At 46.6% G+C, this 24,456-nt stretch overlaps 6 protein-coding genes and 1 non-coding gene across 7 annotated transcripts; 4 read left to right on the top strand and 3 right to left on the bottom strand.

Annotated features, from left to right (window-relative positions):
• Window positions 1-232: 232 nt before the first annotated feature.
• SPPG_02565 (uncharacterized protein) lies at window positions 233-2,466 on the bottom strand. The gene is made up of 2 exons (XM_016750846.1): window positions 2,363-2,466; window positions 233-2,271 (listed from the first exon to the last, which is right to left on the bottom strand). Exon 2 carries the CDS (start codon window positions 2,246-2,248, stop codon window positions 317-319), a length of 1,932 nt encoding a protein of 643 aa, XP_016610101.1. The 5' UTR covers window positions 2,249-2,271; window positions 2,363-2,466; the 3' UTR covers window positions 233-316.
• A 430-nt stretch (window positions 2,467-2,896) lies between these two features.
• On the bottom strand, window positions 2,897-4,973 carry SPPG_02564 (uncharacterized protein). The gene is made up of 2 exons (XM_016750845.1): window positions 4,657-4,973; window positions 2,897-4,552 (listed from the first exon to the last, which is right to left on the bottom strand). The coding sequence occupies exons 1-2, from the start codon at window positions 4,754-4,756 to the stop codon at window positions 3,285-3,287; spliced, it is 1,368 nt and encodes a 455-aa protein (XP_016610100.1). The 5' UTR covers window positions 4,757-4,973; the 3' UTR covers window positions 2,897-3,284.
• An 826-nt stretch (window positions 4,974-5,799) lies between these two features.
• Window positions 5,800-5,871, top strand: SPPG_10056. Its single transcript has one exon. It is a non-coding gene; the product is annotated as a tRNA-Gln (tRNA).
• Window positions 5,872-10,753: 4,882 nt separating this feature from the next.
• Window positions 10,754-13,705, bottom strand: SPPG_02563 (uncharacterized protein; the record flags this gene model as incomplete). Its single annotated transcript, XM_016750844.1, has 2 exons — window positions 10,754-11,562; window positions 11,629-13,705. The coding sequence occupies 2 exons, from the start codon at window positions 13,703-13,705 to the stop codon at window positions 10,754-10,756; spliced, it is 2,886 nt and encodes a 961-aa protein (XP_016610099.1).
• A 6,318-nt stretch (window positions 13,706-20,023) lies between these two features.
• On the top strand, window positions 20,024-21,361 carry SPPG_09036 (uncharacterized protein; the record flags this gene model as incomplete). Its single annotated transcript, XM_016757189.1, has 1 exon — window positions 20,024-21,361. One exon carries the CDS (start codon window positions 20,024-20,026, stop codon window positions 21,359-21,361), a length of 1,338 nt encoding a protein of 445 aa, XP_016610098.1.
• A 51-nt stretch (window positions 21,362-21,412) lies between these two features.
• Window positions 21,413-21,949, top strand: SPPG_09035 (uncharacterized protein; the record flags this gene model as incomplete). The annotated part of the gene is made up of 1 exon (XM_016757188.1): window positions 21,413-21,949. The coding sequence occupies one exon, from the start codon at window positions 21,413-21,415 to the stop codon at window positions 21,947-21,949; it is 537 nt and encodes a 178-aa protein (XP_016610097.1).
• Window positions 21,950-23,679: 1,730 nt separating this feature from the next.
• SPPG_09034 (uncharacterized protein) lies at window positions 23,680-24,387 on the top strand (the record flags this gene model as incomplete). The annotated part of the gene is made up of 1 exon (XM_016757187.1): window positions 23,680-24,387. The coding sequence occupies one exon, from the start codon at window positions 23,680-23,682 to the stop codon at window positions 24,385-24,387; it is 708 nt and encodes a 235-aa protein (XP_016610096.1).
• Between the last annotated feature and the right edge of the window lie 69 nt (window positions 24,388-24,456).

Here is a 24,456-nt window from a genome sequence, read left to right as displayed (position 1 = left end):
CTCGACTACCTATCACATTATTCGATAATCAAAAGATTGGAGATACGGGTCAATGATGATACGCGCATGGTCCATGTTGATTTGTTGATGAGGAGGGATGGAGAGGGTCTAAGGGTTTTAGGAGGGTTGGTGGGGAGGTATATGGAGAGGAATGCGAGGAGGTTTGTGGATTTGAGCAAGGTGTTTGGGTTTTGTGCAAAGAGTGGGTGAATTTAAGTATTTGTGTTGTGTGTGTATATAGGGAATGGATGTGTTTATTTAGAAAAGTGGTCTGGTAAAACATAAATGCGTTATATTCGATTATAAACCCTTAAATTCAAAATCCCCACTCGTCACCACCAACACTCCGTTGTTCTCGTTTCTTTTCACCTCCCAATGCTTCCCACGCCGCCCTCTTATCCCCTCTCGCCAACGCAATCCACACCAACGCCCCCTTCCCACCTTCATACTCCCTAACCGCCCCCTCCAACCTACTCAACAAGGAAGGCAACGCCGGATGCGGGGGGTACGTCCCCCTCGCCGCAACCGTTTGTTCAAACAACCCCAAAACAGTCGCCAAAGAATGCGAAAGCGGTTCCAACAAGGGCGGAGGAGGCCTCCCTAACGTGATACACGCAATCCGGATATAAAGCCCCGCAAGGACATGTGACTGCCCAATAGGTTCATGATCCAAAACAACAGCACAGTACTGCAAAACTTTTTCCATGCGACGCTGTAACAGACTCGTGTAAGCTAGATAAAGGTATATAACAGGTACCGCGTTTGCCGGGCATTGTTCAAGAGCGGTTTCGAATGCTTGTTGGGCTTTTTGGAGGGGTACGTTGCTTTGGTGTTTTGGGGTCACGAGTTTGTAGTGTCCGATGGTAATCGTTTGGGGTGTCAACGTTGGTTTATACATGTCGAGACATGTTAGGCCTATATGGGTGTACAATAGGTAGGGTGGTACATGTGCTGAAGATGGTACTGTTGATAGCGCACGGGAAAAGCATGTGTAGGCTAGTGAGGGTTTACCGAGGTGGGCGAGTTGGATGCCGGCGTTGTAGGAGAGGATGGGGTGGGTGTTGCAGAGGGTTGGGAGGGAGGGAGGGAGTGGGGTGGTTCGGGCAAGGTCATTGTCGAGACGGTCTTGTTCTTCTGCGATGCGTTCCCATTCTTCTTTTTCGTCGTCTTGGTCACTGATGGTGGTGGTGTTGTGGGGGGTGGTTTGGGATACGAGGTGTTTGATACATGTTTGGTTTTCGGCGAGGGCTTTGGAAAAGGAGAGAGCGGCTGTGGCGTGGTTGCCGGATTTGGCGTTTAGGCAGCCTAGAGCGTTGTGGTAATACGTAGGTAGGGTTTTGAAGAGGGGGGTTGGGTCGTCTGGTGGGATGGTCGGGGTTCTTGTAGGAGGTGGGGTGAATGTAGATTTAGTGCATGCGTCGAGGGCGGTCATGGCTGTTTGGGGCGAGTCGTGGAGGTAGGCATGGTGGGCTTGCATGTAGAGAGTCGACATGTTGCGGTAGATTGAAGAAGAGGTCTCTAGCGGAGGGTTATCATTTTCAAGACGGCTTAATTCGGTTTTAGCATCTGCTTTGCTCTTTTCCAGGAGGTAGACACGGGTTCTCAAGACAGACAACACAGTGTCTAGTGATCCACATGAGACGGGTATAGCATCCTTGAGCGTCGGCGCCAACCCGCTACTTGACCCATCAGCAGATTCCTCCTCTCCATCGCGTACTAGACGGTCCTTGAACGCCCGCTCAGCCGCATCCAGCACATTTCTGGCCATGACAGGCACCCGTAAGGCCATACAACACTCTACAGCCAACAAACTCGCCCGAAGGCCCACGTAGGCGTCTGTCATTTCCAAGTCATCCAGAATGGGACGAAGGGAATCGAGGGCTTTTTGGGCGTTTCCAGAGAGGTACAATCCCACAGCGCGATTATACGTAGCAGTCATCTTGTCACGTCCAGATCCCACCACTTGATCACCATTCGAATCAGCCAACAATGGATCCCGATCTCGTGAATCATCTTGCTCCTTTTTTAATTGCGCCATGCCTAATATTCCATCGATCCTCTTGACGAGATTCTCTGCACCAACGAGTTTCCCAGCATACCATTCCGCAACAAGGATATTATGTTCCACGTGTGGATCTTTTCCATCTGTCAGACTGGAGAGTTGGTGGAGGTGCTGGAGGGCTTCTGCGTATCTGCCATTGAGGAATGCTTGTGTTGCGCTTTGCGTGAGGTGAAATGTGTCGCCCATCGCAAATTGCCGGTTCGAGGATCCTACCAAACAGATGCCGTAAATGTGAACCTTTGCATCTCTTGACGACAAACAATGATGACATTCTATCCTATCGAGGATTCCCACACGTACCTTTCACTCTCTCCAATATAAAAAAGCAAAAAAAAACAACCTACACACACACACACACACACACACGCAGAAATCTCCACTGAATCAACCAACAAACAAAAAGCTCCCATGGGAAGAAACTGCAAACGCGAATATGTGAGTCACATAGGACACGTGTTTGTATCACGTGCATAACGCGTGACCATTGCGCGTGACCTGCTGTTCTCTCTCAAAGGGCCCCATATTCTTTTAAACTTTTGAAATGTAAAGCCAACGTCATCATTTGGTTGAAAGGGCCCAAAAGGCTTGCAAACTTCGGAGGGTTTGAGCTCCGTGAACCCTACAATCTTGTATGTGATAGATAACCCTTTCTTGCTCAAAGCGTCATATCCACGTCATGGATAGAGAAGATCTGTAGTTTTCCTTGCCGATATCGCAGGTCAAAACAGGGACTGTTTTTGCGCAGCAATGTTGCAGCTCCGTGTCTCCGAATCACTCCCGCTCTCGCAGAAATTGTCTAGACAATGTCTATAGTAAAGTGGAGCACAATGAATGGGGATATTTTCGAGCAAATTCATGTTTTGGGTATTACAGTATTCGTAAAAACAAAAAGCTTCCAACACATGCAGACACACACACACCACAAAAAAAAACTCGTATGTACAAAAAAGTAACACCCAAATTGTCCCTCATCCACATCACATCTCGTCGCATCTCGTCTCTCATCCCATCCCATCACCAAAACACCATGCGCATAGCTTTTCCCAACCAGCAAACCCTCCCTTTGCACATCATAATGATGAGACATATCAAACACACCAATACAAACACTGCGCATCAACATTTTCTATTCCATTCCATTACGACCGTAAAGAAAAAAAAAAACGGAGCGACACTTCTTTGTCTATCAGTATCTTTTGTTTGTCTTCCAAATTCTTCCTCTTCACCAATAGCCTTCCTCATTAAACGCCGATGCAGCTCCCGCATGCACACCGCGGGCAAATCGCATATTGTAGGGCATCATGCGACGCTCGCACTCTAAATTCTCACGTAAACTCTGTGACAGCTCGGATGTTGTGCCTGCTGATGTAGTTTCACACTCGTCTCTTGATGGGCGTCCCATGGCGTTTAGGTTGCGAAACTGTGATGGCTTTGCACGTTTCAGAGCGGAGCCTTCTTTGAGCGCAACAGAGAGGAGAGATCGCTTGGGTGTGACTGTTCTGGCGGCAGCGCTCTGCGAGTAAATGTCCACTTTGCGAAAGAGTGAGACGGGCGCGTCCGTTGAGCTAGGCTCGTCCGACTCATCATCACTATAGTCTTCAGAGTCTGAGAAATCTGAAAAATCCGAGTCACTGAAATCGTCATCAGAATCATAGCCTTGAGTTGCCGCTGTTGTTTGTGGTGCTGCTGCTGCTGTCACGGGATTTCTTGTTGTAATACTAGTACATGTAGAGAGATTGGATCGAGCAGGAAGAGGGCGGCGTTGAGGAAGACGTTCAGGGGTATCCGGAGAGTGACTCTCTGAAATGAAAAACTTCACTTTGGGCCGGTCATTATTTGGATGCACTGCAGTGGGTTGTGGACGTGGGCCGAGTGCGCTGGGTGGGAGAGCGCGATATGGGAGAACGGCAGGAGAGATGCGCGCCTGTGGGTGGTGAGCGGGAACAAGTGGTGCGGCGTAGGTTCGGGTGGGTTGAGGTTTAAGGATGGCTGCGGCAGAATTACAGCGTTGGATGGCAGCGGCGGGTGGAGGCGGTGCAACGCGAGCAGCAGGGGGAGTGAGGACGAGGGCAGCCACGGGTAGATGCGGGTCTTGTTGTGAAGGTGGTTGCTGCCACAATTCTCCTTGTGGTTGTTCTGGTTGTTGCTCTGGTTGTTGTTGTTGTTGTTGTTGTTGTTGTTGCTGCTGTTGCTGTTCCTGAAGGATGGATGCTGCGGCATCAGCCTTTAGTTGGGCCAAATTCGCAGTCGATTCTTTGCGTGCGGTGGTGGTGTTTTTCGAGTCCTCGACTGCTTTTTTCAATAGTCTGTTAAAGGATTCGGGAGAGACGTGCGGGGATTTTTGGGATTTGGGTTGTTGAACATTGGGAATGTGGAGGGGAGAAGCGTCTTCCTTTGGTGAGTGGCCATGACAGGAGCGATACCACAGTCTCCAGCTAATGTTTTCCAAGCGCCGGCCATTTTCCAAATTGTCCTTGCACTTTGTAAAGACTAGCGAGAGAGAGTGGGTAAGTATACGCTTTGCCTGAGAGAGAGCGAGACTATGCAAAAAAGCGGGCACAAAGAGCAAGGCGAATGCAAAGGTAAATACTTGCCATTCCATATTGTTTGCAAGTCTGACTCGTCAATGGAAGTGAGTTTCTGAATGTTGTTAAAGGCGACCGTCAAGACGGGTTCCGCCAATTGTCCAGGCATGTCTACGTTCTGTTTTCTGTCAGTCTTGTCTGTAAAGCGTTTCTCTTGTTCGTTGTCGTAATTGCCCTCGGTAATTGTCGTCCGTAAGTACCGTAACTGTAAATTGCAAGTAAGTCTAGAAGAAGAAGGAGAAAGGGGAAAAGACTTGAAGCATCGTTCAAGAAGAAGAAGAAAAAAAAGGTCACAAGTCTAAAATACGAGAGCGAGAGATAAACACACCATGTGATGTGTTTAAGTGTGTGTGTGTGTGGAGTGAAGAGATATAAAAAGTAAACGCGCGCCTGATTTGAAGCGCGTGGGAAAAATAAAAGAATTATAGATTTCCTTTTATGGAAATAATGCGGAATGAGACGGGAGAATGAATGACACGGTTCCCTCCGATTATTCACTCTTTCTCACACACAAGGGAGACACGAGAGAGATCGGCAGGCGGGAAATAACGCGTTCTATAAAAGGCAATTATTCACATGCCTTTATCACATGCGCACACACACAGTCACGTTATATGTTATTTATTTGCTGTTGATCGATGGATAGAATTTAGAGAGTGGCTGTGTGATTCATTTAGATAGTTTCATTTATCGATATCTCATGACTAGCGGGATGACCCGAATCATGCAAGACATTGTCATGTGATGACTAGGCTATTGGTTCAGTCAATGACTCTGGGTACTAATAACAAAAAGGGAACTGAAAATTTACTACTAAAAGTATGATAGATATTTTATTACATGTTTGAATGGCTATATGCAACTGGCTGGCTGGCTAGAGAGATAGGCCATGACATGCATAGCATTGGACGGAAAGAAGGAGGCTATGACACATGCATAGCATTGATGGCAATGTCGTTGTGGCAAGAGAGAGCGTTTGCATAGCACGAATGGGTCATGCCGTGTGGCCGTGATATGGATAGCACTGGTCATGCCGCGGGCTGTGCATCGTGGGGCAGGTGAGCCGCTCATCTGTCAGGTGAGCAATAGGTGGCATCCCTCTTGTGGGGTTGCACAGCTCATTATAAACAAGCGCACATGTACTGCTGAATTGGTTCCATGGTGTAGCGGTTAGCACTCAGGACTCTGAATCCTGCGACCCGAGTTCGATTCTCGGTGGGACCTTCGGGGGTCATTCCAGTGGACATTTTTTGGTGGCTTTTTCTCGAACATAGTGCGGAGCCGGTGGGTATTGGCACTAGTACAGTGATTCCAACCAATTGAATCATAATTTTACTCGATTTAGACTCATGAACTATGATTTGATAATGGTTCGATGCCCAAACGATGCTCCACCATTGAAAAACAGGTCCAATATGTGCGGCAATGAACGGATTGAATATTCTGCAGTTGCTCCACCATTGAAAAATGGGTCCAATGCGCAGTTGTCATATCTCTATATAAACCCGCCTTCTCTGCCCATTTCCCAGGTTTTCATCATTCTCTGCCAATAGGCTTTCATCATTCTCTGCCCATTTTCCAGGCTTTCATCCATTTTTCTATTCCAATCATCATGCCGCCAAAGAAAAAGCAAAAGCTTGAAAAGCTTGACAAACCCACCTTACATACATGCAACAAAACTTCCTTTGCAAAAGCTTTCCTGCCTAATGAGACCTATCTGGTAGTGCATCACCCATGGTATATACCATGGGTGATGCACTACCAGAGGGCCCATAGTTCGTTCAACTCTACCAGGACCCATAGTACCCAGAAATGCCAGAAAACCCATAGTTCGTTCAACTCTACCAGGACCCATAGTACCCGTAGGAGCCATATTTAAACGCCCTGTCAACAACTATTGCTGAAACGCCCACTCCATATTTAAACACCCTGTCAACAACTATTGCTGAAATGCCCACTCCATATTTAAATGCCCTGTCAACAACTGTAGCTGAAATGCCCACTCCATATTTAAATGCCCTGTCAACTACACTCGTATAAGCTCGACCTGCTTTCATAATGCTTACGTAATCAATAACATCCATCATGTCACGTGGCATTCACTCCATCGCTGCCTCCCACATTCATTTAAAAAAGCATGACTCCCCGGGATTGGCCATGCCCCATTTCCTATAAGGAAACAGTTGTATTTTGAGGTATTGAGTTCGAACACCTCATGGCCAATTGTTTGGGCACATTTCGAATGTTGTATATGGAATCGTTTACAGAGGAGCTGGTTGGATTGGGGGGGAAGGATGCAAGAAGCTAGCCGCCTTTAAGCAAAAACTTGGACTTGCTATTGATAGTCGCTTTTCCCACTTTACATCAGCAGATTACTATGCATACAACATCAAAGCTATGCATACAACTCACGTGACACATCTTCACCATTTTGGATCAAAAGGTACATTCACTTCACTCATTTCCTTCACAATCGTTGAACCAAATAGTGTTAATGGAAGTCACGTGATTTGACATGTCTCAGACATGTTTGCTCATCATGGTTCTTTAAATACAGCTTTGGTTTCTGAGGTCGCCTATGGCGAAAGTAAAGGAACATTCAATCACTTCACTGCGTGTCCTCGCTTCCTTCATAATCATGGAATCATATGGTGTAAATGGAAGTGAATGGTGACTCGATTCCACATATACTTACACAAAAAACCCAGACCCAAACATGTGTACATACTTCCACTATATGAGAAAATAATTTTTTTTTTTGAAGAAGCTTTATTCTTTTTTTTTTTTTAAAATCTGTCTCTTAACTGAAGCAAACTACACTTTTGGGTCTGGGTTTTTTGGGTTTCTCTCCATTCATTGAAACAAACTTTTACTAAATCATCTCGGGTTTGAGCCATTTTATCGAGTCAGCTTCTCACACTACCCGTTTTACCCATCTCTCACTTGTTTCTATTCTGCCATTACTGATTCAATGGAAACATGTACATCCCTCCATACATTCTCACTCTTTATTCGCCCTTTCAATCTCCTTCCGTTGCCATAACACCTCAAAAAATGCAATATCTCTCCTTTGCCATAACACCTGATGACGGTAATCCTCTCGATAAAATGCATATGAATAATCCTCATCATGGAAGTCTTTGAGTAGAACAAAGTAAAACTCGTCATTGTCTTCCTGATGCATCTCTATGCATTCATATTTCCCCAAAAATGTTACGGTGCGGCATTTTATATGGTCACATACAAATTTAGGCAATTGATTGATTCTCATCATCTTATAAAACTGATCGATTCTCTTCATCTTATGAAGAAACTGTGGCTCATTCGGTATTTTGACCCTCTCCCATCCGAGACTAACTGCCTTGCATAGTTTAATCTTAGTGTCGATGTCACAATACTCGTCGATGAAGGTTACTATTTCTGGGGGAAAGAGGGAAGCCATTTTGGATTTTAGCTATAGCATGGTATGCATTCAATTTATAAGAATTAGTAAACATCAACTACTACATCATGGTTATGTAGAACAACGACGTATCTGCCTCTCGTGTATGCCCCCCACGCCCTAAAAAACATCCATCGCCCTGCCCCACAATTGTCTCATTACCAGCCTGTCCCTGCCACGATGTGCTATAAAATCTGATCGCTTATCCCTACCATCATACTCTCTGAAAATACAGCCTTCCTCATGACCATAATGGTAATACTCTTGATACATTGCATACGAATAGTTTTCGTTCTCAAAATCTTTGAGTAGAACAAAGTAAAACTCGTTGTTGCCTTCTTGATGCATCTCTATGCGTAGTAACTTGTCGTTGCATTCATATTTCCAAAAAAGGGGTGGCATTCTGTCTCATGGTCGCATACATATTCATCATAGAAAGGCAACTGATTGATTCTCTTCATCTTATGAAGAAACTGTGGCTCATTTGGTATTTTGACCCTCTCCCATCCGAGACCGGTTGCCTTGCATAGTTTAATCTTAGTGTCAATGTCACAATACTCGTCGATGAAGGTTACTATTTCTGGGGGAAAGAGGGAAGCCATTTTGGATTTAGCTATAGCATGGTATGCATTCAATTTATAAGAATTAGTAAACATCAACTACTACATCATGGTTATGTAGAACAATGACGTGTCTGCTTCTCATGCATCCCCGCATTCTAGCTGGTCCCAAAATTTTACCATTCAAAAGGTCGCCCCCCACATGCCCCCCACGCCCCCGCTCACATTCACTTCTTACTCATTGAATTTAGTTGCTGTATCCCAGCAGGCATCACTACAAACACCGGAGAGAGCCATCTCCTTTTCTGTTGCCGTTTTGACTTTATCAGGAATATCATAGTTGCGCGAACAAACAGGGCAAATCCGATTCTTTTCCCCCACGCTCCTTTTGGTTTTGTTATGAACAAAGATGCGAAACAAATCTTCATCATTCATAATACGGCGAACTTCAGGAAAGTTGGAAGTGTTGATATGGATGCACCTTCCTCGCTTATCCATTGCCATCAACATGTCCGTCTTGAAGAGCATGATGCAATTAGCAAAGTGTTCATGCTTTGGAGTAACAGGGAAATGTAACGGATTTTTTGTTGGTAGACTACAGTAAAGACAACTTGGGTCTCCTAGCAGGTTGTGTGGGTGTCCGTACTAGGAATCGTAGTCTCCAAATCCTTTCTTTGGGCGTCGGTAGCGACTTGAGGGCGAGAGGCAAGGAGAGTCGGTTAGTTGTGAACCGAGCAGGATTTAGAGGCTTCGGTACGGGTGATCAGGCCGTTGAAGCGCTCTGTTAGGTTCCTGTTAACCTAAGATTGGAGTTGAGAAGCGAGTTATGGGGATTTTTTGTCGCTACGGCTTCTGCCCCCGACTTATTTTATTGAATACATCCTTTTTATACAAGATTCTTGGATAAACTGTTAAACTAAACTAAACTAATGGGTGTCGCTGCACCGCAACTGATTTATTGGTGGCGGTACCGATCTCTTCCTTTTCCGCACTGGCTCGGGCCTCCACAGGTTGTACGAGGCACGCTGAAATCTAATGCGCCAATTGCCATTCTCCGAACCGGTTTTTTCGGTCGCGGTAACCCAATCGGTGGAGTTGGTCACGCGATTCGTGCTTCCCGCGTCCGATTTGGGCTTACTCGCGATCTCTCGAAGACGTCCTCGTCGTTACAGAAAGACATGTTTAGGTTGTGTTTGAATGCAGAAGCTCTGCTATTGCATACTAGCTTTTTATAAGAGTTGGTACACATCAACTACTACATCAAATTAGCTACATGATGTAGAACAATGATGTAAAGTGTCATTATTATATAAAGTATCTTAACGTTCACATTTTGATGGCATTGTATAATGTCGTCTGACCAAGAACCTGAAAATGCAAAGCAGTTCCGATGTGTTTTTTATTCCCAGGTTATTCACCGAGCGATAGATGGAATACTCACGGGCGCTGGGGATGGTAGAGAAGAACGTCTTGTGGCTGCACTTGAGCCAGTTTCATGGGCAGCTCAATATGTTTTCGAATATCCTACACATTTTGAAACTAGTTGGCCTGGTATGATTCTCTTACTATCTACTACCACTATAGGAACATATTGTCAAATGCAGCATAAGAGTGAAAAGGAATCATTTGCAGTTGAACAATTAGACTTAATCCTTGAATGTACTAAGAGTCTATCTAGTTCTATGGATATTGAGGTTGTTGTGTGTTGAATAGAACTGTGGCTCATGGTATCCTACTGAACCTCCTCCATCCGCATCTCTAAAATGAACAGTTTTTCATTATGTTCATGCCCTAGCAATATACAATCATTCAAAATTGCGAGATAACTGGTACAGTTGAAGCATAAATGATCCAATTTGCTCAGGTGGACAATTGACATGATTTTATCAAAAATCGGTTGGTTCTCTTGATTTTTTTTAAGATACAGTATGATTTTTGCCTTGTCACTACCGGTCAACATGCTCTTGCAATATCTCCAAAACTTATCCATGTCACCTTTGATGGCATCCCTGATATTGAATACCAAATGATAATCTATATCAACACGTTGCATTGTAAGTTTACATAGCTTTGTTTTTTAATCATAGCGTAGTGCACTAAGTTTCTAAGGGCCGAGTTCCGTGATTTTGATGAGGGTAACATCTGTGGTATTATCAGGAGCAGCCTGACTGATACTAAAATTTGTGAAGTAAGCCACGTTATCGGCCATCCCTGTAAGAATGAATGTGGCTGTCAGCGTAGTGTTAATTCCACTGTTGAAATTGAAGTCTGAAGCATATACGAGAGGCATTGAGCCGGCACTTTGTCCAAGGAAGATGGAAAGTGTACCATTTGAGTTTGCATTGCCATGCAAGCGTATTGTCCACTCCATAAGTACCTTGCCTGGTGTTGAAACATAGAAAACTTTCGAGGCATTGTTGGATTGCCATACATCTTTAGTCAACAGTTTGAAAACTTGAACATTTCTTAGGAATGTCTGACCGGTCACCCATGACTGAGTTGCGCACACCTGACCATTCGAGTAAACTGGGCCATTGCTATAAAGATTCCCTCCAGCCACTACATGGGCTCCAACAGCGACACCTCCATTCACCACCAATGCACCTGTTGTACTCGATAAAGCCGGAGTGGTGCTTTCAACTATGACATTTCCTGTCGATGATGCAATAGTAATACCCTTCGCTCCCTGCGCTTGCAATCGCACTCCCCCTGCATCGTTCCTTATTGTAAATGTATTTACTCCCCCATCCACACTCCTATTGTTTCCGTTCAAAAACATAACAGCACTCCCTGCGGCATTCTGGAAGTATTGGATGGCACAAGCATTGGTTCCTGGGTCGAGATTTTTCAAAATAATAGCCCGTAGCCCATTAAGTGGCAAACCAATAGTTAGATTACCGGACAAGATGAGGTCTCCGGTGTAGGTGTTAACAGAGAATCAGCTATTCCATGTTCCAAAGGTATCACTGGAATAATGACCGAATTCATAACGATGTTGGTCTATGCTATCAGACGAGCCGGCGAGGTGGACGTGAAGGGCGTCTCCGGAGTTGTTGTAGGAGATAGTGTAGTCACCTTTCATAGAGGGAGTGTCGCTTCTCAACTTGAAATATCCACCTGTAGAGGCTGCTATAAGAACTTTTCCTGTAATGTTTCCACCTGAGAAGATGCTTTTAGAAACCCCTATACCTCCTTTAACCTGTAGAGCCCCACTTGATACGGTTTGTGCATCGGATGTATCATTAGCAAGAATTGTATTTACCAACAGATTGCTGGAAGACATTATAACATCTTGTTTCGATGTTTGCAGTGCTGATATGCTGGGGGCATAGTTGACAATGTTTAAAATACTTCGCACAGTGACATCATTTGCGAGAGTGAATCCTTGGACATCATCTCCCATGAGAAACATATTGCTCATTGGTGACATCGAGGCAATGGAATCGAGTAAAGGACTTGCATTTTGCTTCCCTGAGAGGTCGACATTCGTAACACCTAGAATTGACTTCACCTCTTCAACAGTTTTCGTGGAGAATGATGTAGCAGAACTTCCAACAATGAATGAATTTGCAGATAGTGCAAGACCGCTTATGGATGATAATAGTGGACTCGATGCCTGTTTATTAGCAATGGCCATCCCTACATAACTCTCGGTTGCAAGTTTGAGATTATTGGAGAAAATGTCACCACCGACGTACAGTGATTTAGCAATTCCTGCACCTCCTGATACCTGCAATGCGCCCGTTATAGTTGACGATGAGTCTGTAGTGGAAGTGATTGCAATGGTTCCATTGGCTTTGAGGATGAATTGATGGGCGCTAGTTCCATAGTTATAAAACCCGAGGCTCCCATTGGTAAGTATACCTGTTCCATTAGTTGCAGCATGGTATATACCCCATGAATTACTCGAAGCAGCATTGTTACTAATCAGAACGGCCATAGATGCAGTAGCACTTGAAGGCGCATTGATGACTATGGCCGCAGGCTGCAATCCTCCTCCACCTGCTCCTAGGGTTAGAGTTTTTCCTATGCCAACTCCACCTGATACCTGGAAAGCACCTGTTGTCACACTAGATGAATCAGTTGTGTTTGGTATCTGCATTACGCCTGTATTGGAAACTCTCAGAACGAAGCCTGTATTGTTATAAGAACTATTTAGACCGAATCCGCCTGCTGATAATGTTCCGTCTCCTGTGCTTCCGGCAACTCTCATGCCCCATGTAATGTTACTCCCAGTGTTCACTAAGGACATTGTTGTAGATGCTGCGCCATTTTGAATGGTTATACCCCTGCCAACAGTAGCGCTGTTAAATGATAGCGCAGTCGATGAGGTAATAAGAGGTTGATATGAGGAAAGTATATTCGATGTAGGAACAACTGAGAACCCTGTGGGTGTTCCCATGATGAATGTGTTAGCCGCCGGTATTAAACCACTGATGGAATTGAGTAATGGAGAAGCACTTTGTTTAGTAGCAAGCGCCATATCTGCGGCGGTCTTGTTATTCTGAACAAGTGTTTGAAGCAATGTCAAGGATTGACTGAGAGGAGTTGTCATGCTAGTCATCATAGCAACAGCCCATTGTTGCATTGCCACCTTGACACCATTTTGAATGATCAGTCCTTCAACATTTAGATCCTTTTCCACAAGTAAGCCACCTGTCAAGAGTCCATTGCCTACATTATCAACACGGAACACCATATCCATAGCCCCTTGTACAAATATCCCACCACTGGTCATCAGAGAATTCACATTCAATGAGGATGATGTAGTAAGAAGAGGTTGGTATCCACCAAGAATAGTGGAAACAGGTGTCGCTGTAAAACCGTTCGATGCCCCCATGATGAATGTATTAGGTGTCGTTGTTAAACCACTTATTGCATCGAGTAAAGGACTTGCATTTTGCTTCGTAGCAACGGATGCTGTTAGAGAACTTTCAGTAGCCAATTTCACACCATTTGTGTATACATCCCCTCCAATGTACAGTGATTTAGCGATGCCAACTCCACCTTTGACTTGAAAGGAGCCAGTTGTTGTGGAAGTACAATCTGTCGTCATATTGATAATAACATTCCTGGATGAGAGAATATCCAGATTAGAAGCCGTCGCTCCGTTTGTACCAATATGCAAATTACTGGTGCTTGTTCGCAAGACGTAATCATTCGCTAATGTGTTTGTGAACCATTGTCCAGCTGAGTCAGCGAAGCCGAATGCCCCATTATTTATCTGGAAGGCTGCTGCGGTGGGACTTGATATAATAGCATACTTACCCATGTAAACCGTTCCTTTTATGCCAACTCCTCCTGCCACCTGTAGAGCGCCAGTGACTGTTGAAGATGAATCAGTTGTTGCATCCAGTGTAACGATTCCAGTGTTCGCGAGTATTGTCAGTCCTTTTTGTAACGGATTTTTTGTTGGTAGACTACGGTAAAGACGACTTGGGTCTCCTAGCAGGTTATGTGGGTGTCTGTACTAGGAATCGTAGTCTCCAAATCCTTTCTTTGGGCGTCGGTAGCGACTTGAGGGCGAGAGGCAAGGAGAGTCGGTTAGTTGTGAACCGAGCAGGATTTAGAGGCTTCAGTGTGGGTGATCAGGCCGTTGAAGCGCTCTGTTAGGTTCCTGTTAACCTAAGATTGGAGTTGAGAAGCTAGTTGTGGGGATTTAGTGTCGCTACGGCTTCTGGCCGCCGACTTATTTTATTGAATTCCTCTTTTTATACAAGAATATGCTACGGTAACGTCTACACTAGTTTCCGTAGCCTTCATTAGGGTGGCGGCATCCGATCTTCCCATCTCGGACCATTGCCATGATCGATCATGGCTGCGTAACATATCCTTCACGCTGCGCTGGTGTAGCCCAGAACCGAGCTTGATCTTAGGGGTTTCGAAGCTTAGGTTACAATTGCGGAAACCTCAATCATGGTCACCTGATGCCTTTGAGCGAACCGGTTTATCAGAGTCATTTGCTACATCCCCCCTTCGAAAAAGAAGGTTCGGCGACTCGTCTGTGAGTGCCCGAACCTCGCTTCTACCATGACGCAACTGGATAGTCGTCGTCAGCTTCAAGGCTGTCTTCGTTGATCGTCCAGATTATGGTAGCGCGCCCCATGACGTTCGCGCAGAACCAAATTTGGTCAGTGGCTTCCGGAGCCGGGGTTCCAGGTGTCCTGGAACCGTTGGCTCGGGTTACGTAGAGGGCTGTGAACGTCTCTGCGGCCCTTTTCAAGTTAACCGCTCGAAAGTGGTAATAGGCGTGCTCCCGATGTTTGGGACGGAGCTGCTCTTCTGTGGTTTCAGCTGCGTTGGCTAGCTTTAACAACACTGCTCTCGCGGCTTCGATGGCTATGTCCGCGAAATCGTGGGCCTCGCGATCGGGCCAGAGGGTGAAGCGGGCCGTTTTGGGGTTTCCGGCCGCATGTTGAGGGACCCCAGCGTCAAGCCAGGCGGTGCAGGGTACGTCCCGTAATCTCTTCCCAATCTTTTTTGTGTCGGCGATGATACCGACAGCTGCTTGACTGCCGTCGGAAGCCCTACTGTAGGGCTCCGCAATATGCATCGTGAGGGGCTGGCTCGTGGCGTACGGCTTCGAAGCCCCGTCAACCACCCAATCTTCACCACGATAGTGTTCGAGGGGTTTGTTTGGGTCTTCGAACAGCTCACGAATCCAAACTTCGACCCAGGTGGCCATAGCTGCTCCGAGCCGCTCGATAGAGTTCTCGGCAGCGAAGGCGTCGCTTACTTCTGACCAGGGATAGCCTTCCTCAAGGGTAGAGAGGATGCTGACTCCTTGTTGTCCTCGGATATCGGTGGTCATGGTGTTGGAAACGAAAGCTTTTGTCTCGGTGTCCATAGACAAGGTTTGCAAAGCAGAGTAGGTCTGTAAGGGAGATAGGTCATAGGTAGTTGAAGAAGAAAAAAGAGGGGGAGTGTGCAGGGGCGTCCTTTTAAGGTCATCGCCGGCTGATTTTGACAGCTCAGATGCACATAAGCATGATCGGGAGGCTTGGTGTGGTGTTCTCGACTGGTGAGGTAAGCCGCGCAAAACTGGTTTTCTTTCTGGTGAGAGGGTGTGATTATCACGTGAGCTATTGTCCGGATAAATCGTGAAGCATTGGTGGTCAGAAGCGTAAGCCAGGGTGTCGCCTGCAAAGCTGACTACCAAGGAGTCCTCTACTAGTGCGCTAGTGGGAGCTCTGGATCTCCAGTACTCTTCTAAGGCTTCGGAAGCCTCTGTTAGGGCTTCCTCTGGTTCCCAGGTATCCTCATGGGGTGGGTATCCGGCCCAACGTATTCGAAATTGATGCTTTCCGCGCCTGGTTCGATGGTCTACTATCGCTTCCACTTCGAACTCGCCTTTTGAAGCGTCGGAATCCTCCATTTGTGCTTCCACGATCCTTTCCTCAGTTTCGGCGTCGACAGGCTTCTGGTACGGACGTAATTTTGATATGTGAAACCATGGGTGAAGTCGTCTCATCTTGTCTGGCAGTTTTAGCTCATAGTTGTCGTGGAGAGGGTTGCAGTCGGTCACCGTGACTGGTCCCAGCCATTTCGGAGCGATCTTGGACTCATACCCTGCTAGGTTTTTTGTGCTCAGAAGCACCTTATCTCCTCTCCGGAACTCCAGATGTCGTCGCGATAAATCGTAATATCTTTTCTGCGAGTCCTGGGCCTCGATCATCAGATCCCGGATAAGGATGTTTAGGTCTCTGAGATGTTTACAGAGCTCTTCCACATCTGCATTTCTGGTTTCTGACAGCCTTTCAACGATGTCCGCCAGTGGATTGTGGGGCTCATAGCCTAGGTCCATCTTGAACCGCATCATTTTTGTCGCCTCGTGTACCGTATCATTGATAATGAATTCTGCAACCAGAAGAAAGGTGTCCCAGTCGTCTAATCGGGTGTTGACCATTGTGGTAAGGACCTGCAAGACCGTTGCGTTGTCTCTCTCTGATTGTCCATCACCTTGAGGGTGGTAGGCTGTGGTGAGCTCTTGATTAATCTTTAGGTTTTTGCAGACCTCCTGCCAAAATCGACTCGTAAATTTGGGGTCGCGGTCTGAGATGATAGTTTCCGGGATGCCGTGCAATGGGACGTAGCGTTCTATAAATAGTTCCACGACCTGAGTAGCTGTCGCAGTGCTCTTGAGGGGCCATACGTGGATCCTCTTTGAGCATTTACAAGCTATTAGCCAAAAGGCATCGTACCCTCTGGAAGTAAGTGGGAGCTTGGTTACGAAGTCAGTCGTGATGACTGTCCAGCGTCCTGGAGCTGGTGGTATGGGTTTCAACAACCCCGGAATCAGTTGCGGTACCCTTTTTGAGCGTTGGCAGGTTTCACATCCTGCGCAATGTTTTCTGAAATCTTGTGCCATTTTCGGCCACCAGACTTGTGCTGCAGCTCTAGCATAGGTTCTTTCGAATCCAAAGTGTCCTCCCCCCTCGTGAAAAAGCTTGCGCACCTTGGGGGTGCAAGCAGGGGGCACGTAGAGGTGCCAAAGGTCTTTGGAGACTGAAAAACGGTGCCACAGCAGGTTATCTGCACGTTGCCAGTCCTGAAGAAAGCGCGCGTCGGCTGTAGTGTAGGTGTCGGGGCTGGTCTCCCATAGGAGCATGCAGGCCTGTTGGGCTATGGGGTGGAGCTGGCCGGTGAGGCCAGCGCGGATGGCGGCAATGAGTGCAGGCTGTAAGGCCAGACGAAAGACGGCATCTGCCAGTGTCGAGGAAGGTGCGAGAGCAGCTGGTGTGGTGCGCAGCCGTCGTCTTCCGCATTTCGACACCCATATTTGGGTCGCGGTGGAGCAGAGTAGGGTTTCCGCTCCTAGTAGCCGTGAAAGTGTATCAGCGACAATGTGAAAACGTCCTGGTTTGTGAACGATTGTCATCCATTCGGACCAGTAACTAAGATCGAGGGCCCAGCGGAGAAGCTTACGGTTCTCGCCTTTGTATTTAGCGAGCCACAAAAGAGCTCGGTGATCAGTAATGACCGTGAAAGGCAGGCCTTCGAGGTATGGGCGGAGTTTTCCGAGGCCCCAAATGAGGCATCCGGCCTCGAGTTCGACGGGGGGGGCCTTCTTTTCTGAGGTGGTGGTGCCTCGGGAATGGTAGCACAGCGGGCATTTAGAAGCATCCGGCTGTAACTGTTCAAGCGTGACATTAAACGCTGTGTAGGAAGCATCACTGTGAAGGGTGTAGGGGAACCCTTTTCTGGGTGCCGCGAGCACTGGAGCTGTTGTCAGAGCCTGCTTGGCGGCTGCAAAGGCAGAGTTTCGGGAATCGGTCCATGAAACTTCACGCTTCGCGATAAATCTGCGCAGACCTTGGTCGGGGCGCTTGCGAGCAAGGCGTCCGACACAAAAGGGGTCAATGGGTAAGTCCGCCAGCGATGATTGGCGTAGATTGACCGCCGGTAGGTCTGAGGAGCTAGATTTCGGATGTTGCGAAACCTCAAATCGGGCTCCGGTGGCTGTTATTGTAGGGGCCACCGCCATGTCAAGCATGGATGGTGAATTGAGCTTTTCAGCGCCTTTCTTCGGGTCAGCGCGACCCTTTTTAAGGTCTTGGTATTCGCGAACGCCCTCTTGGATAGCATCTTGCAGGGGTCGGACGAGTTCCGCGTAGCGAGAAATGAATTGGGCGTAGAACCCTTTTCGGTTCGGGTTCTGCCAGCAGAAAACATTCCAATGCTTTTTCTGACAGAATTTGCAGGGTGCCGGTGGTTCCGTGTTGGGGTCCGGAACCATCTTCTGAGGGCCGTCGCGACTCTTTTTGGGGTTTCCGGTTTTATGTTGAGCCATCTGCTTAGGGCCTTTGTCGGTTCCGGTCTTTTGTGACTTCTTCTGAGCTTCAGCAGCACCGCTGTAGCAAGGGTCTCGTTTTCTGGTGTCATCAGAGCCGAAATAAAGGCGCAGGAAGTCTTTTAATTTGGTCAGGTTCGTGATGTTACAGGATTTGACCATGATTTGGATGTCGCTGGGCAATTGTTCGACTATTAGGTCGAAATGCTGGTCAGTGGGACATTCTATGTTTGCCCGGTCGCCGTATGCGAGGCGCCGGAGATGAGTTTTGTGGTCAATGAATGCGAGGAAGCTGCGAAATTCTTTGGGGTTCGCGTGGCAGTGCACATATTCGGTTTTGCACTTGGACTCGGTTAGGGGACCTCGGAACTCTCGAAGCAGTTCTTCTTTCCACCTTTTCCAGGTCCACGAGCAAGTTTCCTGGGCTTCCAGAGTGTAAAACCAAGCGTCGGCAGGGGTTTTCTCGGCTATCATGGCTGGTAGGAGCTGTACCATCCTGGCATCCGATGTTGCGCTAATGTTTTGAAGAAGTTGGACTTTGTTGAGCCATTCTTCAATGTCTTGGTTTCTTTTGCCCGTAAACTTGGGTACGTCCTTTGCTTTCAAGGAATCGACCTTGGTGTTGCTGGCCCACGGGGCCGCTGGCACTTGGATTGGAGGCACCGGACCTGAAAAACTTGGTTCGGTACGCTCCCTTGGTGTGTCCGACGTTTCCCACGGGGTTGCGGACCGTTCTCTTGTAGCTCGTGCTATGAGAGGTTGTTCAGGCAGTGGGCGATGTGCTAGGGCTTCTAAGGCTCGTGCGAGGCGCTCATCCGCCGCTGTCTGACATTCGGAAAGCCTATGAAGCTGTTCCGTAAGATTTTGAGTTGCCAACTGCATTGCAGCAGTCGAGCGGGCAATGTCTTCTTTTAACGCTGCCACTTCAGAGGCCATCGTGGCCAAGTTAGGGGCTTCCGGTTCGACGGAAGTGGTCCCTGAACGCCTTGGGCGTGTTGCGGGAGGGACTTCGACGTCCTCCGCAGGACCCTGACTACGAGTCTGGATCACAGGTGAGTGGCCTCGCGTTGGAGAGCGTTTGACCGGCATCATTCTCGGTTTCATGAAGTCTGTTTCCGAAACAAGAGAAAAGGTTTCCGAGTAGCTACCTGAGCAGATCTCAGTTTGCGCAAGAGTTTCGGTATGACCGAATAAGGTTTTCAGCTGAATTTGAGAGGGGAAGGCAGTTTGTCGCGCTTCTCCACCATGTAACAGATTTTTTGTTGGTAGACTATGGTAAAGACAACTTGGGTCTCCTAGCAGGTTGTGTGGGTGTCCGTACTAGGAATCGTAGTCTCCAAATCCTTTCTTTGGGCATCGGTAGCGACTTGAGGGCGAGAGGCAAGGAGAGTCAGTTAGTTGTGAACCGAGCAGGATTTAGAGGCTTCAGTGTGGGTGATCAGGCCATTGAAGCGCTCTGTTAGGTTCCTGTTAACCTAAGATTGGAGTTGAGAAGCTAGTTGTGGGGATTTAGTGTCGCTACGGCTTCTGGCCACCGACTTATTTTATTGAATTCCTCTTTTTATACAAGAATATGCTACGGTAATGTCTACACTAGTTTCCGTAGCCTTCATTAGGGTGGCGGCGTCCGATCTTCCCATCTCGGACCATCGCCATGATCGATCATGGCTGCGTAACGTATCCTTCATGCTGCGCTGGTGTAGCCCAGAACCGAGCTTGATCTTAGGGGTTTCGAAGCTTAGGTTACAATTGCGGAAACCTCAATCGTGGTCACCTGATGCCTTTGAGCGAACCGGTTTATCAGAGTCGTTCGCTACAGTAGCCACGGAACTTTTAGAAGAATGTCAGGCATATGTTACAGAGGATACTAATTTTGACGTTCCATTAGTCATCAAACCCATGCTTGTTTCAATGGAATTTAACGAAAAATATCACATCAAAAATGCTGTGGAAGTTGAAGAAGATGCTTCCGATGATGCCGACATGGACCTGATGGGCGAACACCTCGACGGCGAACTACAAGAAGCAGTCAAATCCCCTAGCCATCTCTCTATGGCACAACTTCTACGCAAACTGAGTGATGGGATGTTTGTGTATGACGGAACGACGGTTTGGATGTTTAGGGATGGGTGGCAACCTATATCGGAACACTGCGAGATTGTCCGACAATTTATGGTCAAGCACATGAACCCCATCTGGGACGAACGCATCAGAATTTTCTTAGATTTGCTCTCCAAAGTGGACCCCGATTCCAAAAAGGCCTATAAGTACAAACGCTGCTTGGAAACAGAGAACTTCGCAAAATCACTGCTGACTACCAACTCTCACATCACATCCATCATTTCCTGTTTCAAGTGTGAAGTATACAATGCTACTTTTCTGCAAAGATGTGATAAGGACCCTTTGAAGATTGGATGCAATAATGGCTATGTGGACCTTGTGGATGGGAAGTTGAAACCATATAGCAAGGATGTGCTTATAACAAAGACAGTAGGCTACGATTATTTTTCTACCGAAAACGATGTTTCTGCCAAATTGCGCAACGATTGGCTTGAATTTGTTACTCGTCTCTTCCCTGTGGAGGAGGAGCGCAATATTGCCCACATATACGCTGGATATTGCCTCCGTGGTGACCATCCGGAGAAAATTTTCCGCGTCCTGAAGGACAAAATCGATGGTAACAATGGCAAGACAAAGTTTGCGCAGGCTTTGGAAATAGCCTTTGGCGGGTATGCAAAGCAGGGAAATGCCGAACATATATATCGTTCCACCAGGCATTCCAATCAGAATGGTCATAATGCTGCAATATTTGCATATGCTGGATACTTGCTCGCAATCTTCGAAGAGATGGACGAGCACAAGACACTTGATACCAAAAGAGCCAAAAAGAACCATGGGGGGAATGCAAGCGAAACTGGCTGAAGACCACATAGCAAAAAGGATGAAATTGTGGCACTTACCACCAAATGGATTATGATATTCAACGACCGCTGCCAGCCCAAATATGATACCTCCGACACAGCATTTGTAGAGCGCATGCTAGTGTTACCCTTTCGCTCCAAGTTTTTGAAGACCGAACAAGAGGTGAAGGACAGCAAATTGGAATACAAGTACCTAGCCGACCCATTCATTTCAGATAAGTTTCATGTGTGGCAACCATATATTTTGGAATGGTTACTGGAAGGGCATATGAAGTATTTACAAAACCGGTTTCAGAACATTCCAGACTCATGCAAAGATTGGAGAGAAGAGGTATCTGCAGTGGTAGATAACTTGGAGGAATGGTTGGAGGATAATGTGGAGGAAGCAGAAGATGCGGTTTTGGAGTTGAAGGACATCAAAGCATGGATGCCCCAATCCATGAAGTTGAGATTCAAAGATAAGAAGCACCTTGTAGATGTGCTTCGTAAAACTCTCAAAAATTATGTTTCTGACACAGGAAAGGGGAAGGATAGGATGATGGATGTATTTAGGGGCTACCAATTGAAACTGCAATCATGTTTCCGTTGAATCAGTAATGGCAGAATAGAAACAAGTGAGAGATGGGTAAAACGGGTAGTGTGAGAAGCTGACTCGATAAAATGGCTCAAACCCGAGATGATTTAGTAAAAGTTTGTTTCGATGAATGGAGAGAAACCCAAAAAACCCAGACCCAAAAGTGTAGTTTGCTTCAGTTAAGAGACAGATTTTAAAAAAAAAAAAAGAATAAAGCTTCTTCAAAAAAAAAAATTATTTTCTCATATAGTGGAAGTATGTACACACGTTTGGGTCTGGGTTTTTTGTGTAAGTATATGTGGAATCAAGTCACCATTCACTTCCATTTACACCATATGATTCCATGATTATGAAGGAAGCGAGGATGCGCAGTGAAGCGATTGAATGTTCCTTTACTTTTGCCATAGGCAACCTCGGAAACCAAAGCTGTATTTGAAGAACCATGATGAGCAAACATGTCTGAGACATGTCAAATCACGTGACTTCCATTAACACTATTTGGTTCAACGATTGTGAAGGAAATGAGTGAAGTGAATGTACCTTTTGATCCAAAATGGTGAAGATGTGTCACGTGAGTTGTATGCGTAGCTTTGATGTTGTATGCATAGTAATCTGCTGACGTAAAGTGGGAAAAGCGACTATCAATAGCAAGTCCAAGTTTTTGCTTAAAGGCGGCTAGCTTCTTGCATCCTCCCCCCCCCAATCCAACCAGCTCCTCTGTAAACGATTCCATATACAACATTCGAAATGTGCCCAAACAATTGGCCATGAGGTGTTCGAACTCAATACCTCAAAATACAACTGTTTCCTTATAGGAAATGGGGCATAGCCAATCCCGGGGAGTCATGCTTTTTTAAATGAATGTGGGAGGCAGCGATGGAGTGAATGCCACGTGACATGATGGATGTTATTGATTACGTAAGCATTACGAAAGCAGGTCGAGCTTATATGAGTGTAGTTGACAGGGCGTTTAAATATGGAGTGGGCATTTCAGCTACAGTTGTTGACAGGGCATTTAAATATGGAGTGGGCGTTTCAGCAATAGTTGTTGACAGGGCGTTTAAATATGGAGTGGGTGTTTCAGCAATAGTTGTTGACAGGGTGTTTAAATATGGCTCCTACGGGTACTATGGGTCCTGGTAGAGTTGAACGAACTATGGGTTTTCTGGCATTTCTGGGTACTATGGGTCCTGGTAGAGTTGAATGAACTATGGGCCCTCTGGTAGTGCATCACCCATGGTATATACCATGGGTGATGCACTACCAGAACCTACCACCAACGGCTTCTAGATTACATCACCATCATCCATCAACTCACCAACCACGCTTCCCACACTCTCAAATTCTACATCCTATCTGCACCAACCTTTCCCATGGTAAATGAAGATACAATTGAAGCAATTCTCTATCTTCTCAACAAGGGGGAGGCTTGGCATCCAAGAAAGGAAGCAAAGAAGGCACAGCGGGATTGTTTGCTGCCATATGTTCAACAGTACTGCCGCATCGTTGATTTTCCTCATCCAAACCTACACGGCAAGCAGCAGTCAATCAATTACCTGACAGCGAGTATGATGACAAACCTGAAAGTCAACATTCAAGAACATTTCATGCAGATGCTCCTTTGGTACATTAATCTGTGGCTCGACGTGAAGGGACACAAGCAGCAACTGCCCCCAAAAAGTGATGCATGAAAAGCTTTCTTTACTCGGCTATGCTACTTAAAGTCAGTTTTTCTTTTTGATATCATGCCCGAGTCACTGGATGACTTGACTGCTGAAGAGAGTGAGCTTCTAGAAGAGATGTGGACACTTAACCTGCCATTTCCTGATCAAGACAAGCCGCTCGCATATTCAGTTACTATAGACCCTCTTGCCTTCTTCCCTGCCTACTGTCGGTTGTCAAGCCTATATGAAAAGCATGGATTTCGACGGTTCAGTGCAATCCCACTTCACCGCTCCCTCATCCAAAGCCATGTGCAGATCGACACCGTCATCCTCTACTCTCATATCCTTTGCATCACGTGGCGAGATGCAGAAGCCGTCGAGAAGGTCAATTTATGGATGCGCATCTGTAATCTACATACCAAAGCTTTTCGGTCTCGCCACGGTATGCAGTTTGAAGGCTCGATCACCACAGATGGAACCTCAGTGTCTGTATACCTAAAGCACCCAGAAGCAGACAAGTATGGGAAGTGCAGCAGTGGGAAAAAGTCAGCAACAACTCTTACAGCTGAGGTGACGGTGCTTTATGTGGAGAAAAACTTACCTGCTTGTCGAGCAGCAGAGAATGTCATTGTTATCGACCCAAACAAGCATGACATTCTCTACTGCCAAGACGGCAATGGTACATTTCGCTACACTGCCAACCAGCAAGCTGTGGAGACTGGAAGCCGTCGATTTGCAAAAGAATGGCAGCAGATGAAAGCCGGCAGTATTGACCTCATAGAATCATGACTACCATCTCACAAGATGATGAACCTCATGGACTTTACTCGCTATCTCCTCGTTCACCGTGCCGACTGG

The sequence above is a fragment of the Spizellomyces punctatus genome, assembly GCF_000182565.1.
Source record: "Spizellomyces punctatus DAOM BR117 chromosome Unknown supercont1.4, whole genome shotgun sequence".
NCBI lineage: Eukaryota > Fungi > Chytridiomycota > Chytridiomycetes > Spizellomycetales > Spizellomycetaceae > Spizellomyces > Spizellomyces punctatus.
This window is presented reverse-complemented; position numbering and strand designations above follow the sequence as displayed.

Excerpts from the sequence above, each read along its gene's own strand:
- SPPG_02564 (XM_016750845.1), bottom strand. The coding sequence starts at position 4,756 with ATGCCTGGACAATTGGCGGAACCCGTCTTGACGGTCGCCTTTAACAAC. Across the intron at positions 4,553-4,656 it reads CTTGCAAACAATATGGAATG|TCTTTACAAAGTGCAAGGAC; the intron begins GCAAGTATTTAC and ends CTCTCTCGCTAG.
- SPPG_02565 (XM_016750846.1), bottom strand. The coding sequence starts at position 2,248 with ATGGGCGACACATTTCACCTCACGCAAAGCGCAACACAAGCATTCCTC.